Source organism: Thunnus albacares, chromosome 13 (genome assembly GCF_914725855.1).
Source record: "Thunnus albacares chromosome 13, fThuAlb1.1, whole genome shotgun sequence".
NCBI classification, from domain to species: Eukaryota; Metazoa; Chordata; class Actinopteri; order Scombriformes; family Scombridae; genus Thunnus; species Thunnus albacares.
Genome location: NC_058118.1, coordinates 5,957,695 through 5,974,754, shown reverse-complemented (window position 1 = coordinate 5,974,754; position 17,060 = coordinate 5,957,695). Strand labels below are relative to the sequence as shown.

The window sequence follows — 17,060 nt, the reverse complement described above, 5'->3', positions numbered from 1 at the left end:
GTTACCCAGTGACCCAGCAACTGCACACACCTCCACACCCAGACCAAGAGGGTCTGTGTGGGCATGCCGACCTGAACCTGGGGGGTCGTAGGGGTTGGAGGGCTGTTTTATGTGGCTGTCTGGGAAGTGAGAGGAATAATAGACTGCTATAATTGGTGCCCCCTGATTTCCTGGCAGCACTGCGGGCACCCAAGAGGATAGCATGTGTCCGAGCTTGTGTATATATATATGTGTGTGAGTGTGTGCTGGCTGACACAGATGGTTGTGGAGCAGGGATGTGATAAACACCCTGGGCAGGGGGATCTCCGTTCAGGAGTGGGCTCCATGCTTTAGTGGTGAAGTCATTGGGAAAAAGCCCGGTTGAACTGGAGGAGGAACAGACACACATACACACACACACACACACACACACACACACACACACACACAGAGATATTACCTTACAACATTTGCACGTGAATCAAAATTTTCCTTACAACAAAGTGAAACACACTCCTCCTCCCATAATTCCATTATTTCATTATTCCAACACTTGATAATATAAAATTAGAGCAGTAGTAATTTATCAACCCATGAGCTGATGGGTAAGTGTGTCAGTGTTTTGCACAGAGATGGTTAAGAGGTCAGTGTTTCAGTACCTCAGGTCAGCGCGCCGCCTAACTACAGTGTGCGTCTTGCGGTGTCGGTGCTGTTATGTTAGGTGTGAACTGTGGCCCTTTGGAGCATTGGGTAACACTAGCGATTGCCTAAGCCAGTTGTTGTGATGATGTCGTAACCAGTTGGAACTGGCCAGGGTTTGGCTGTCATGTGAGCCCTTGTTCTCTATCATCCGCTGCCCAGGATGTCAGGGCACATGTGTGTGTGTGCCTGCGTGTGTGATCTTGTGTGTGCACACCTTAGGGATTCCATTATCATAAAGAACAACGAATGGTGAATTTTTGGGGTGTATATGTGCATGTGTGTGCGAGTGCCATTGGAGGTGGCAGCCTTTGGAAGGGGCAGACAGGTCAAAGGTCGCCTCTGACTCATGGCTTGTGGAATTTAGGTTTTACAAAGTGAACACCGGACGCCTAAACATGCTCCACAGTCAGTGAACAGCAGCAGGAAATGATAGTTCATTAAAAAATGAGAGGCTGAGATGGCGCTCACAAATTAACCCTTCACAGCAGTAATCAGGCTGCAGGAAGCTGGGAGATGTGGGGTTTTCCCTCCATATGCCCTTGTTTTGCCAAAGCTTATCCCCTCCTCATATCTTTCCTGATTATTGATAAAGTTATCGTCTTTTCATGGTTAACAGGCAGACAGAGCATGGTTTGAAACCACTGCTGTGAAGTATAACAAGAGAAGTACATTTTTGTACTAAAGGCTTGAATGCTCACAGATTAACCATCACAGGTACTTTTCCATTCCTCATGAAACCAGATGTGTGATTTTTGGTACATAATTGTATTTTTAAACTTGCAAATTTGGAGCAAAAGATGCATTTTATACCTGCATACCAGCAACAGGCATTGTACTGTAAAAGAAAAACCAAAGCTGTGCTTCCTAAGCAAAAGTAGGCAACTGTGTTCTTAAGAAATATCTTTTTTTTTACCTGTTAGTGTGAAGATTCCCTTTAGTCCTTGTGTTGTTCAAAGGAATTTTTTTAATCATATTTTATTCTTGATTCTTAAGCAGTAAGAGGCAATCAGCCCTTTGTGTTGAGAGGAAGGTGAGCTGTAGAGGTGGCAGGTCTTAGAAAATATCCGCACCATCAATAACCACTTATCTTTAATATTTAGATTTTCTGTAATATTCAGAATTATAAAATTTTTGTGTAAATAAAAAAAAAACATTTGATTGAAACATTTATATATATCTATCCTCTGTGTGTGTGTGTGTGTGTGTGTGTGTGTGTGTGTGTGTGTGTGTGTGTGTGTGTGTGTGTGTGTGTAAGGTGATGCCAGCTAATAACTAACTAAAACAGTTCTCCTTACAGCCCCAGAAATAGTAGGTCACATAATGAAATTAGTGCCTCGCTGGTTTGCTGATATCTAAAATTGACTTTGACTGTGAAGCCCATTTACGTATCCTTGAATTTCACTAAACACACAGATACGGATATTCAAATAGTTTTACTCATCCTTATGTTACGCTGACACATACAATACTGACTGCTGTATGAGCACACAGAGAATTTGGAAAAAATAAAAAAAAGTGATGAGTTCGTTGACATTGAAGGACGGTGCTGTTGTTTCTCTTGTACCACTGGACAAAGAGCTGCTCATGCTCAAAAATATTGATCAGACTACGTTGGCCCACTTTGAATTTATTCTTGAATGAAGTGGTGTTCCCCTTTTTGAAATACAGTATTTGTTAACAAAGAAAAGTGTGTATAGATAGTACATGTTAACTTACTGCCTGCTTTGTGCTTTATTTGAACTCATCATATATCCAAATGGATCCTAACTGTTTTATAACTGCATCAACAAAAAAAAAACCTAAACCCAACTTTTTGAGCTGGTGAGCTCCTCTTCACACATCTCACATATAGTCAGTCTTGGTATGTTTTTCTTGATTTTACATGTTGATTTTCCTAGATACTTTTGCCACAACTTTGTATTTCATAGTATAACCTCTTAGCTTCTATTGTTCATTACATCTGATAGATGAATAAATACAAGTATCCTGTTACATCTTATATATCACTGAGAGACTCATTTTTGACTCATATATTCCTATTTTATATAATTTAATTTATTGATTCAGACAGTGACTCAATGGAAATCACTTGGAGCTACGATCATTTGCTCTTAATGTCTAGAAGCCTACATGTTACCAATTTGATGGCCATTAAGAAATATCACCCACACTCATTATGTTTAAGAATACGTGCGGTTATATAAAATACACCTATAGTATGGATAATTAATCACATATACACTTTTATAACCCAGGCAAGTGAAGCTCCTTATGCTTTTTGCACCACTTCTGGAAGTAATTTAATCAATTGGAGAACAACTGTTATAAAGTTTGATAGCATCCACACATGCAGGGTTTTATGGCTGTAAAACCACCTACATTTTAAGACTTTTCATTATTGTTATTATTATCCTTTTTAACCATCCCATATTTTTTCTCCTCAGAAGAAGAAAGTGAGAAGAGTCAGATTTTACAGATCTGTTTGTATTAACTGCAATGGTTTTTATACTTGACATTAAATTTATTATGGCAATTTATATTTTTGGATACAAACCAACAAAAAGGAAGATTATCATATAAAATGCATAGAAGAACTGATCATTTGAAATATTAAACAGCATGAACTTATGTGAAAATACATAGTTTTTTCTCCTTTACTGCCACATTAATGACGAGGAAAACAGAAATTATCAATTGAATGTAATTTTAAGCACTTTAATGTTACAACGGTTTCAGTTGCTGAAATAAAATTAGACATAAATCTATGATCTTTATTTTCATCATGATTATTTATGCATTTTATAGATTTAATTAGCACTTAATTATTAGAACAAACATGCATGCTCTCCTAAAGCTCTACTTTAGTGAATTTAACTTATTATGCTCGCCATAAATTGAAACATAATCAGTTTTTGTTATAAATGAACCTTTATAGTTAATACAGAAATTTGGCAAGGGCACTTAGAGGTTAAAATTCAGACTTTCTGCTTTTTAAAAAGTGCTCTAAATTGTTTTGTTAAAACTGATTTATTTCCCTGTTTCTCAAGGCCACAGTAGTTTCACAGCCTCGCTTAGGAAAAAAGATACAAGTGAGAAGTTTTCTTTTACTTTGACTTAAAGCAGAGGATTTTAACAAAGTAGTTGTTAAAGTTTGTTCAGTAGCTGCTGAGTAAATAGCTCAGGCTTATTGTCTGCCAAATTACACCTTATGACTGTTAAAATTTCAGCTAGTAGCTTCTCTCTCCCTCAGCTGCTCAACTCAGAAAGAACTCAGAAAATACAATTTTAAATTTCCAAACTTTTACTGAACACTAAAAAAACACTTTTACAAGAGTAACTGTACAACACAATACTATTTATTACATATATTTAATGCATGCACAAGTTACACAAATGTCTCGCTTCATTCCAGATATTTCTCTCAGACTAAGAAAGAAAACCTTCTGAACTTCTTTCCCACACACACACACACACACACACACACAAAGATGTTGAGCACATTTTCTCAGGTACTCACGGGTAAATTATGAACACACTTACAGTAGAAATCTCAAATCCAATACACTCGCAACAACTGCAGAAAGTGAAAGTATATTCCCAAAAAGCACAAAATCATCAGATTTTTAATGGAAAGACCAAGAGACAGTCCTGACTCTGAGGCATTAAAAACATGTTTTAGACTGCTGGCTTTGAGCTTCATTGTTGGTGGATTTGCCCAGGCTCATGACTCAGTATTGCTCATCGTGTAGGAGATGATTCGCCCGCCATTTCTGAAAACTGTTTCTCTGACTCTTTGTTCTTGGCTGTTTGCTTTTATCTGCTGAACTAGTGTATTCCTGCTGTGTTTTCAAATCGTTCTTTTTTCACATGCAAACTCATATTAGGCTTTTCATTCAGGATATATATTTTTAAATTTAGTTTGCTAAGTTTCTGAGTGAAGATGTTAGGAATTTTGTGAAGTGGGGGATGGGAATAGGAGTGGCCAAAAAAGAAAAGCTTGATTTTTGATACCGTGTGTCTTAACCTTTTTCTATTGTGTAATTTAAAGCGTGATCCATCCGTTAGACTTCCTGTCTACTTTATTTCCATTCACATGTAGGATATCCATTACCTGGTATAAAGTTAATCATTACTAAAAGCCTTCCTTGTTGTAAACTCAATCATTTAACACAATCTGGGTGTTTTTCTCACTATAGCATGTGTGTGTGTGTGTTTGTGGAGGTGGGGAGGGACGGAAATGACTTGCCTCCTTCAGAGAAAGTTATCAGCTATAAACTCAACCGTATGTGACATGACTGCCCACGCAAACCTGCTCTAAAAATCTTTGATGTGTCTCCGACCTTTGATGATGCCTTGCCAGCATGAACAAAAAGATGTATAAGTGGAACATAAGGAATGCTTTGAAACAATAGCTCAGGGGATGTAATTGACTGTGTATAGCCACAAAAGAGAATAAGTGAAGGTCTTTAGTATGTATTTGTTTAGTGATTAATCACTAACTCCAGCCTAGGGATGGGCCACTGATTCGCTATTCTAGGGCATTCTCTGCAGTCTCTCGCGTCTTTTTTTTTCCTTTCTTTGAGTGTGTGTGTGTGTGTGTGTGTGAAGGGAGAGGAGGGGTGTGGAGGGGAGGCGGGGGGTTCAGTAGTATGCTTGTAGTTGGTGGCTAAATCTTGTAAAGGGTTTCCTAATATGGGCCGTCTTACAGGAGTGCCCTCCCCCTGTGGGCCATCCCCCCCAGATCTCAGCCAGTGATGACACAGCTCGGGTACGACTCACTTCCTCATTAATTGGCTGAAACCAGTTCTTACAGGAACCGCCTGTGATAAATGTGAGAGTTCTGAGAAGTCATTCATTTCTCCTCGCTGCAGCGGCAGAGGAGGCACTGCAGGGGAGTTGAACGAGTTCACCGATGTGTGTGTGTGTGAGAGGGAGAGGAAGCTGAGTATGTGTGTGTGTGTGTGTGTGTGTGAGAGAGAGGAGAGGAGAAGAGAAGAGAGCAGAGCAGAGCGGGAGAATGTGGGTGACTACCGCTGCCGCGGCTGCCGTATGAGGACCAGCCAACTTTATTTTTGCTTTTTGTAAATTTTCTTTTTAGTTTTTTTTATTTTGATTTTTGAGCGATGCTATTTTTTTTATAGCCGTGGTACAGTTTGTACTTTTTTTTTGTATGTCTGTGTGTGTGTGTGTGTGTGTGTGTGTTTATATGTGTGTGTGTTTGTGGGGATGAGCAGTGAAGGGATTGCACTCGTTGCTCTCTCCGTCTTTCTCTCTCCTCGGAGAGAGGAAGCAGGGGAGACCGACACTGTACAGGAGATAGGACAGCATGCCTCCCTTTGTTGCTGCCCTTGGGCTGGTGAGTAACAATGATGTGACGTGATTTGTGCCCCCACCCCCTCCCCTTCTTCCCTCCCATGCCTCCCCCCTCTCCTCTCTCTTTCTCTCTTCTTCCTTCCCTCCCTCCCTCTTTCCCTCCTTTTCCTCTCTTCCTCCCCCTCCTCTCTCTCTCTCTCTCTCTCTCTCTCTCTCCCTCTGTGTTGGTGGAGGCAGAGCTGTTCCACTGCTGGGTGCGGCACTGCAGAAGCCTTTCAGGGAGTACTTGGAGGCCCAGAAGGCCAAGCTGCACCATCACGCCGGAGAGGGGATCCCAACTGTAAGTACAGGGGCCTCAGCCCCCAGCTCACAGACTCTATTCATTCATGTATGCGCGCCAAGAAAAGAATGTGGCCCCCTTACTTTTGCCTCTTTCACTCCTTCTCCCTCCACTTTTTTTTTGTCCCCTTCTTCTCTTTATCTAAGCCTTCCTTTATATCTCTGACCCATTTTCTCTCATGAACACAATTAATTCTGTTTTCACTCTTTTCACCTGTGCCACTCTCTTCTAAATTACATTTTTTAATTAACTAAATTTTAGGAAAAAAAATCAAATTTTATGTTTGACCTCTATAAGAGAAGTGTTGATGTTGTAGATTTTACTATAACCGGTAGTGTTACGGCAGATTACAGAGACTTGTTTAGGGCCAGAATGACAGAGTAGGTTAGCGCTGCACTGGGCGGGCTGGAGGGGAGGGAGGGAGTAAAAAGAGGGGAGGAGGAGAGGGGCCAGTGTGGGGTCTGGCTCCACTCGCTGTATTGAACTGTACTACTGTAGCGCGGGGCGTGCTGACTCATGCTCCATCTTACCAATTGGGAGTGTGTGTGTGTGTGAGTGTGGTCACTCCCCTATGTGTCACACACACACACTTGCACTCAGTGCCCCGCCTGAACCCAGCGCTGACTGTAGACCGGGGCGGGGGCCCCCCCCTCTGCCAGTGACAATCCATCAAAACCCCCCTGTCTAGAACAAAAAGAGCCAGTTGTAGCTGTAGCCTATTTCTCTTTCAAAGCTTTTTTTTTTCCTCCTCCTTTCTATTTCTCACTCCCTCTTTCTCTCTCTTGCACTAAGTGATTCATTGAAAACAATTTTTCTTTTTTTATGCGCTTACTAGGAACGAAAAGAGAAAAAAAAGGATAGACTTTTGAGTTGCACAAGGACAGATTAAGGCATTTCTAGAACAATGTTCCTTTTTTCTTGTAACTTGAGCCTCCTGCAGTTACAGGAGAGAAGCGAGGCAATTTAACTTGGTGGAGGCAGGCTGCAGGCTGGGGTCAGTGGGGGCGTTAGGAGGGAGGACGGTGGGGGCTGCCGCGTGTTTTATTACCCCTGATCTCTATCTGTCCTGCACATGGAGCTGGATCCCCACCTAGCCTACAGCATCAGGAGCAGAGGGGAGAGCAGGGCGTGGGGTGAAGGGGGGGTTGGTGGAGGTGGCCCTCAGCTTACTGACCGAGCTCCTCTCCTCTCTCTCTCTGTTCTCTCTGTGGTTCCTGGCAGGAGGAGAGCTGGCTGTCGTGGCTCTTTGAGAAGGTTGTGGTCATCATGGTATGCTTCTTTGTCTGCTCCATTGTCAACTCCATGGCCCAAACTTACGCCAAGCGCAAGCAGCAGGAGAAACACTCGGAGGGCAAGACGGAGTGAAGGCCAGCTCGCGATCACAGCGAACCATCAACTTCAGAAGCCTCGCTGCTTCTCCAAGCTCCCCACCACTCCTTTTCCTCATTTCTGCTCTCCCACCAGGCTGATACCCCACCATTATCTGAAGCATAATATCAGCCTCCATCTGGTTTCTCTCTTGTTATTGTAGCAACATGTTTATGCTGAACATGGACTTCCATTTACTTGCTTTTGAAGGCTTTGCATTTGGTAGTGATTTCCGCGATTGTTCTCTTTAAGGTAGGTGCTTGTTGGAGTGCGTGTGCGTGTGTGTAAGCTGTTGTGTTGTTAATGCGTCCATGGTGGTGCTTTTAGCAGCTCCCGAGCACGTGAGAAGAAGCTGCTGGCAATAATTTTCCTCAGTGAGGCCTTAAGCTGCACTGTTTGTTCCACTAGAAGAACCTTAATGTCCATTAAGTCACTTGAATTCACTTTATTTAAATAAGCTAGTATTGTTACTTTTAATTATGCTGTGAATGTTCTGTAAAACCAGCACAAAAGTTGAGCTATTTGTTCAATAACTTATTAATTTAGTGTCTATATTTGCCAGTTGTTTAATAAGATATTCTGTATTTATTACTTTTAAGAGTTGTTGTGCAGTATTGGTTGTGTTAGATAAGAGATGTAAATGGATTGTAAATCATTGTCCACTTCAGAGCTGTTGAGCCCATCTCCTTTCTACATATTGTAGAGCACTAAGTCAGTAGTAGTGAAGATGTTAATGAATGTTTCAAACTGTCCATAGTGCTTTAGTTGACCACTTCTATTGTGTGTGCAGTAAAGCTCATCTTGGTACTTCTGGATGAGAAATGATAAATCAGCCATGAATCACCCTGCTGGTCCCTTTGTCTGCCCTTATTGTTCTGCTTCCAGGAAGAGAGCACATGAGTCAGCCCGGGGCTACTTTACCAGATGCAGCCATGTATTGAATCAGATCTACGGCTGTGTGCGCGTGCCTGTGTGTGAGACGGAGAGGGAGACAGAGATAGTAGGCTGCATTTGCGTGGCTGCCACATTTGTTGCTCTCCCTTTTATCTTTTATGGATTAAAGCAGATTGTGCTCCACTAATAGACTAGGAGTCTACCTGGAAGTCTTAGTATAGCAAATAGTAGCCGTTCCCTTTAACTTAGAGGCAGTCTGTGTCATGGTAAGTGTTTCTCTTTGTCTTCACGCTTTTTGTTTAACCCTTTTTTATCTCTAGGACATAAAGCTCATGTTTGACATTACATGAGCAGCTCCTCAAACTAAACACAGCGTTTTAAATGATCAGTATTCGTTTTTTGTTGCCTTTTCTTGCTCATCGGATAACGTCAGCTGGCTCTCGATATATGCAGTACCTTCTTTTTTTTCCGTAATTGCCAGTGAAATGTGCTATTTTCTTCTCCCTCTCTGTACCGCTGCTGTGCTACGCTGGACTGAGCGCAGTGGGCGCTAGAGCAGGCACAAGCAGGAGGGGGGAAAAAAAACCTCAAGCACACAGTGAAAAGCGTCTGTGCCGTTACCTCAGCTGAACCTTCGAATGAACTCGTTGCACTGCCTCAGTCACGGAGCCAGGAGACGAATCACTCGAGTAGATTCAAAACAGAGGGGTACTGTTGAGCGTGCTGAGCTCTGCGCTCTGCACCAGCTCTAGTCAGAACATTCACATCTCCTCTTTTCTCCTGTCATGGTAAGTAGGATTATGATTTTTTTTTTTTTTTTTGAATTTTTTTTTTTTTTTTTTTTTTTTTTTTTTTTTTTTTTCATTGTTGTCTTTTCTGTACATGCGTATGTCTCAGGCATGTCCGTCACTCTCCCGACCTGTCAGATAGCTTATCAGACTGGTGTTGGCTGTTAAGATTGCAAGGCGACAACAGTCTGTAGGCTGTCTGACATTTCGGGCTCTTTCATCTGACCAGCATCCTGTTTTGTCCTCCTTCTGTTACTGTCATTGTCTCAGTTAGCATCAGTTCCCATTTAGAGGTGTGTGCTGCGATGTCACTTCCCTTTATCCCAACCGCTTGTGAAACGTCAGAGACATGGGTTTATTGTTTATTTCCTCCATGCTGACGTCTGTGAGGGTTTTTAATGTGGTTTTATGTGGGGGGAACTGTGTTTTCGCGTGTTTGCAAATGCAGATGTAGTGATGTCAATAGTGTACTTCTGTATATGTGTACGTGTGTGTGTGTGTGAGAGTTGGCTCTGTCCAGAATTTCCAGAGAATCCAGACAGTACACACCTTATTGCAACACATTACATTGTGACACCCAGTCCTAGGTATAGTACACGCAGTGCTCACCCAGCTCTCCCCTTCCCTTTTACACTTCCCTCTTCTCTTTTACTCAGAACTTTCCTCTGTTGCTCAATACGCACTTTTTTTGTAGGAGGCTGCATTTTATTGGAACAACTCTCTTAAGGGGGTGTTTTTCTAAGGGCCACAAATTGGTAATTATACAAAGCTGAAAATCATTGCTTGACCAGTGGATACTTTTGCCGCAAAGCCTCAGTTTTATTTTAGATGATTTTAGATTTAGATGATTCTTTTTTTTTCTTGAACAGAGCAAAAGGGTAAAACTTTTTCCTGGTCATAAAAGCAAAATCATTGGATAACACTGGAATGGCTCGCTGGCTCAGAGAGTGTTTTTCTTGGCAGTTTCAGGATGTCCTGTTCCATAAGGGAGCCCCCTTTTGGCATGCCTGTCTGAATGTGTGTGTGCATGTTTGTCTAGAAAATCTGTTTATATTTCTATGTGTAAATGCCTGTATTTCTTGTGGAATAGATGTCTGTACCTGAGTTATTTAAAAGGCAAATTCACTGTTTTTTTTTCTGCTTTCACTTTAAATAAAGTCTGTTGAAAAGAGGATCGGTGTTCTGTTCATTATGTGATAAGTCTTGACCACACGGAGCCGGTGTTGACCCTCAAGCCTCCAAAGAATCTCACATGTCAGCCGAGAAAGAGGGACAAGGAGGATACTGAGTCCATCACAACTCCAATTTCCCGTCTAATGTTTCACATTCAAACGGTTATCACATTACTGATTTGCTCTCTCCACACTGACATCATCTCCATTTTAGATTCCAAGTTAAGCCTTTGCTGTGAGTTGTGGTGAATTATAGCTACACTTATACTCTTGTTGTAAATTGTACTGGTTTTTAAATACAACACATCATAAAAAAGAATTTGTACTAGTATTACAGGTAAACAATAATGTGAAACATTTTTCATGCATTAAGTGTTTTCTTGCAAAGTTATTCAACCATTTGAAAAATTCTTGTTATACAAAATGTTTATTATGATCTAAATTTGGGTAACTTGCTATAAAATAAAAATAATAAAATCATTTCAACTATTTTTTGTCGGTTTAGTTTCACAAGCATTTACAAAAATCATAAAACAATCAGTAAAATTAATGTATCATACATCATACACTATATATTATATTGATTTTTATATGATGCAGGTATTTTTGACCTCAGATCAATTCTCTCTTGTTATGACATGAAAAAGAAAACGGGAACCTGACATCAGTGTATGCGAACACAGTATGATCTTGTGTCCTGAGGTCAGATGTGTGACCTGTGGTAAGAGACCCCTGTCGAGAAAAGTCCTGTTCCCAGAGCAGCCACACCCAGAGCACTATGAATACGACTGTTTCCACCCACCCACCCCGCCCCACCCTGCCCCGGGGCTCCGGCTGAAAACCCAACATGCAAATCCTGCCTGTCCAAACTGGCTGGGGGACTGATATTCAAATAATGACACTGCTTTTGTCCTTCCTCGCTTTCTCTCTCTGATCTCTCCATATGCTGTACATATACTACAGTTTGAATCCGGTGGTGCTGGTTTAATTCCTGGCAGAGTGACCCCCCCCCCCCCCCCCCCCCCCCCCCCCCCCCCCCCCCCACCCCCCCCACCCCCCCCCACCCCCACCCCCACACACACACACACACACACCACCTCCCTCACTGTGTCTCACTCCAGTTTTTTTCCCCTCCCTGTCAGCAGGCTAACCACCAAGGGATGCTGAAATATCCCTGACTTCATCCGCCACCCACCCACCCACAAGCCCACTCTGCATTTGGTTATCCACTTAGTTCCTTTCACACTCTGTCTCATTAAATTATGCTGACCATGTGGATTTTTTTTCCCTTTCCTTTTTTCATTCAAAATCACATTAAGGTCCTTTGTTTTTGTGAGCAGAAGTCAGGGGGTCATATCAGACCAAATAGTCTGTCCTGTCATGGTAATGTGTTACTGAAAAAGATGCTTACCAAAAGATAAGCCACTGTTGTGTCAGAAGAATAGTCTTACACACCATTTGTAGAATGAGAGAAGACACTTAGATTTTTAGGAGGAATATTATTAAAAACTGCATTTTCTAAACTCAGAATTTCAAGTGTGCCACAATCAAAATAGTGAAATACTGAGCATTGAAGTGGAAAAACGTATTTACGTTCTATCTATTCAAAATACTTTAACATTAGACAAATCATTATAATTCCCATTTGTTGGCAGTTGTCTGCCCTAATAATGGTCCCTGTCTTTTTATTAACCATCATATACAGAAGTCCTGAAAGGCAAGAGAGCAAAAGAAAGCAATTATTTTTCTCTTGTGTGTACATTTTTACACATGTTCAAAAAAAACAAAACACTTGAAATGTGAGTTTTACTGCATCCAATGTCAATACCAGCTCCAGCATAAACTTTGTCTGAACTACAGACAGCTCATATTCATCTCATATATTCACAACTGACCAATGCAGCAGTGAGTTGATCTCTCTTTCTCTGTTACACACACATGCTTGTATGTGCACATCATAACTGCGGTTACTGCAAAGTTCCAGCAACAAAAGTTTTAGTTCCCTTTATTGTGGCTTTGGCATGCTAAGATGTAACAAGCTTATCAGCGGCTTTAGATTCTTCATAATTCACTCCATCTGAGAGGAGATATTATTGGTCTCATTTGAATTAGATCACTAGGTTGATTCAGGATGATTGAGTGTCTAACTAAACTCATTGACAGGCACTTGGCTGGCCTCTGTTGTTGTATGATTTGCAATTATTCAAATACAGTAATTCAAACCATTACTGTCTAATGATGCACTATTTCTGAGACTGGATTTGACACAACAAAACACATCTTCCTGTGTTGTGTTCAACTAAATTATGTGTGGGTATTTTAACAGAGCATAGTTAGGCAGGAGCATCTGCTGTTCCTGCCCACACAGTGCCAGCATGGCAGACTAATGGCTGATGCCAGGTGGCAATGCCAGGGCACCACAACGAAACACACACATCCCCAGCTCTTCCGCCTGCCTGTTTCTGAGGGGTTAACTCTCCAGTCCAAGTCAAGTCGTGTATTTGTTGTTGTACTTTCAAACTGTTGATAGATTCTACATGGGCAACATAAATCAATTTGTAGTTGTGATAAAGCTTTCTTCTGTGTTTGCGGGGGAAATAAATCTGAGAAAAACAACACTGGCTAAACTTTTTGTCCTCCATTGTCCCAAACAAATCTCATTCACAAATGACTAACATGACAAACATGAGTTCTTTCATAGGTCAAACACAGGAAATCATTTTTCTCCTTACATGCCTACACAGTATATCATTGTAGACCTGCATAATGACTCGTCATGCTTCTTCACTTCACCTACCTTTGGTGCCCCAGGAGTTTTGCCAAGAGACCTGCGTCATTCAGGTGTGTCATAAACACAAAGGGGATGTGAATGCGTAGTAAGATTAGAAAACACAATAAAGCAGAAGTGCTGCGTGCCTGAGAGTAGAGTGGGTGTAAAATTGTAGAAATATACCTAATACTCCAACACACACACACAGTCAGAAACACACATCCGTTTGATCTGAGAAGACGTCAAAGTTAACCTTTCTAATGCTTGAAATCAGACAGTATGGACTCTCCTCCGCAACAGATTTTATCCACAGGCACTGCGTGCATCTTAAGCACAGATTTACGTGTCAATGCAGGTTACTGTGTAATGACATGATGCCATCTCAGAAATATTACTGAGGAATGCCTCTCACTGCCTTCCAAGCATACCAATGCTGGGAATGTGTGGTCTGCTCTTTCCGCTGTAGATGCAAATTAGGCAACACTAGAATGAACCGGAAAAACTGCCAATAGATGCATACTTGGTCAGAGGTTAAAGTTTTACAGGTGCACTGGGAATACGTAGAACACCTTGATTTTTTGAGGGGTGGGGAAATGCTAATGGAAATAGTCACTGTCCAGCTTCAGTTTAAAAACACAAATAAAACCCCCACAAATATCAACCTGCTAGGGGTGCCAGAAGAAAAGTTGGGGGTGTCACCAAAATTATTAGGATTCATCCTCTGAGGACCATGAATAACTTTACCTGACATAATGGTAATCCATTCAGTAGTTGTCTGGACATTTCACTAAAACTCAAAAATATTAGCCTCAAGTGCACTGTTAGCATGCAGTTAGCATTTTAAAGCACATGTTAAAGGGACAGTTTAACATTTTGGAAAATGCACTTTTTTGCTTTCTTGCAGAGAGTTAGATGAGAATAGATACCACACTCATGTCTGTGCCCTAATTAGGGAGCTAGAGTCAGGATGTAATTAGCTTAGCTTAGCATAAAGACTGGAGGCAGAGGGAAACAGCTAGCCTGACTCTGTCCAAAGGTAAAAATAAATATCTACCAAAACCTCCAAAGCGCACTCATCAATACATTATATCTTGTTTGGTTTTGTACACAAACCAAAATGTAAAATCAACAAGCTGTGGTTTTAGGATGTATACATGCTGTAACTGCTTTGGTAACTAGCCACGGAGCACAGTGACTTCCTGGAGTCTTGCCATGCATAACATGCTGGGGTTTATTATTTAACGTGTTAGCATGCTAATGTTAGCAGTAAATGTCATATTGTTGTGGTGCCAGCCCTCAAGAACCAACGAAAAAAAAGCTTCTTTCTACATTCTCTGATGTCCTACAAAACAAAGACAGAAAAATCTATCAAACACGCCACAGTATTCTCTGTGTCTATATACCGCCATCAAAAACATATGACATTACTATTACAAACTGAAGCTCTCAGCATTTATGGCATTGCAATCAGAGCTAATTTTAGTCATGTCCACATACTCTGCATGAGGCCTGTTTACCGCATGCAGTGTGGTTGTGTGCAGCATGCCCATCAACGTGCTGCAAACCACAAAGAGCAAACAAAACCAGACACATCCATGCCAGACTACACAACAAACACACTGTGCTCCCAGCTCATCTGGATTGGCTTGTTGGCAGTGATATCCCACCATAGGACCTCACCTGAGCCCCAAAAATGCTTTATACACCCTCTTTTTATATGACATTTTTGATTGCTACCGCTGTTGATCAGCCTATCCTTTCCTTCTACATCCAGTGCACTTCATACCCACTATGTTGAAAGCAAGTAGTCTGTTTCACAGAACCTCTTTGCTCTTTAACTTTTTGCTCTGATCCTTCAGTGGCCACCTCTGATCCTTTCTTAAACCTCCTCTGCTTTCCACAGTCCTCTCTTCTCCAACTTTTCTTTCCTAATCCTCAATGTCCTCAGTTCTCTGTGGTCCACAGAAACACCATCCTTTCAAAAAGGAGAACATTTTTCAAATTCCCTTTTTTTAAACACAAAAAACATTACAAACTAAAGCCACCACACAACTCAAAAAGAGGGGAGAAAAAAAGAAGGAAAAGCACAGATTAAGACCATTTACAGTAAGGTTCACTTTAACAATATTTAAGTTGTGAAGGTTTGCGGTTCAGTGGAAGGAGAACCTCACGAGACAGAGTCTAACAGGAGGGTGTCTATATTAAACCCACACACTAACATGATTTTAAATCTCTCCTCCATTATCAAGGTACATCAGCTTTTGACTTTATTTTCTAATCCAATCAGTATCTTGAGGGGAATTAAATTTCTTGAGGAAATCAAACATTCACATCCTTAACTTTCTTTGTATGTTCCCCCAAATTCTCAGTGATATGTAAACCAATATCTGCCAGGAAAAGAAAAAAACAATGATGAAAAGTTAGTCATAATGTAAATAAAAAAATTATAAATTAAGTCAAAATTGTGAGATATTAAGATAAAATGTGGACGGATTTAGTAGTGGATTTATCATATCATGAGAATTTTTATTTTCATTGTCTTACTTTTTGCCATTTTACTGCCAGAAATGAGCTTCCATAGAAATATATACATGTATATATATATATATATATATACAGTTCCATTTCAAGATTTATTCACTGAAGCATTGTGTTGGTTTACACATTTCAAAGTGGTTTATCGTTTAAGTGTTCTGACACACATCTAAGCCAAAAACCTAGCACGGCTGACCTGACATACATATTATGGCTGACCCTGTGAGACTGCTGGCCCTCGGCACAAAATAAGCATAATATGTAGAGGTTACAGGGATTACTTTACCAGATGCTTACATGTCTGGCTTTTAAAAGTCACTCTGAGGCCCATACTCTCTTTGGGAAAATAAACTTTGCTGTCACCTTTTCACTGGATGTTGCTGTTGGATCTGAGCTCTGATCAAATAGCTTACTCATCTACTGTGAAACTGTGTCAATTACAGGCTGTTGCACAGTTAAAGGGGAACGCCTGCCATTTAAATGTTTAAGTAGTATTTACAGGGCAATTGAGCATCATGAAAACAGATATGGAACTGTTTTCTCATGTTATTGGTATTTATTGTTTACATAAAAAAAAACATTCAAATTTGGATAGAACACTACAGAATCTTTGTCCTGCAATAAACACCAGGCTTCAAGAAAAAAGATAGAAATCAGATCAAGATGCTGACAGCTTTCACCCTCCGTTTTAAACCTTCCATATTGACCAAGTCCAAGCATGAGGGCACGACGCAGTCAGTTGATATGCAAAGTGATTTTGAATGAACACAACACTGACCTCAAGTCATCACAGAGACCCACAACAGAGCTCTGCGACTTTCTACCAGTGTCTAGTCAGGTCTTTTGTAAACATAAACAAAGCTAAACAAAACAGAGAACACACACAGAAAACATATTTTGTTACCCAGTGCAGCTGGTTTTGATCACCAGGCAATCAAAGTCAACCAAACTATCAGATGGAACTGAGGCAGTGCTCAAAGTAATGCTGCCCTGCAGGAGGGCCTTTCTCGTGCCTCCTGAGAGAGAGATTTCAGGCAAAACCCCCCACAATAAAAGAAGCTGTGGTAAAGATCGACCTACCAGCTCCTAAACTGAGGACCTGCTGGGAATTTAATCTGTAATCAATGTCACTTTTACTCCTATACGGTGGAGGTCAAATATGGTTTAATCATTCAAATGCATCCTCTCATCTCATCAGT

The 17,060-nt window shown here is 41.0% G+C and overlaps 1 protein-coding gene across 10 annotated transcripts in view; it reads left to right on the top strand.

Annotated features, from left to right (window-relative positions):
• The window catches only part of LOC122995288 (vacuole membrane protein 1-like), a 65,084-nt gene extending 54,528 nt beyond the window's left edge, over positions 1-10,556 (top strand). For all 10 annotated transcript variants that reach the window (XM_044370390.1, XM_044370391.1, XM_044370388.1 and 7 more), the window contains 2 exons: positions 6,232-6,334; positions 7,556-10,556. In XM_044370390.1, the coding sequence (XP_044226325.1) occupies positions 6,232-6,334; positions 7,556-7,699 (247 nt within the window). In that variant the 3' untranslated portion in view covers positions 7,700-10,556. The remainder of the gene's footprint in view (positions 1-6,231; positions 6,335-7,555) is intronic.
• The last annotated feature ends 6,504 nt before the right edge of the window (positions 10,557-17,060 follow it).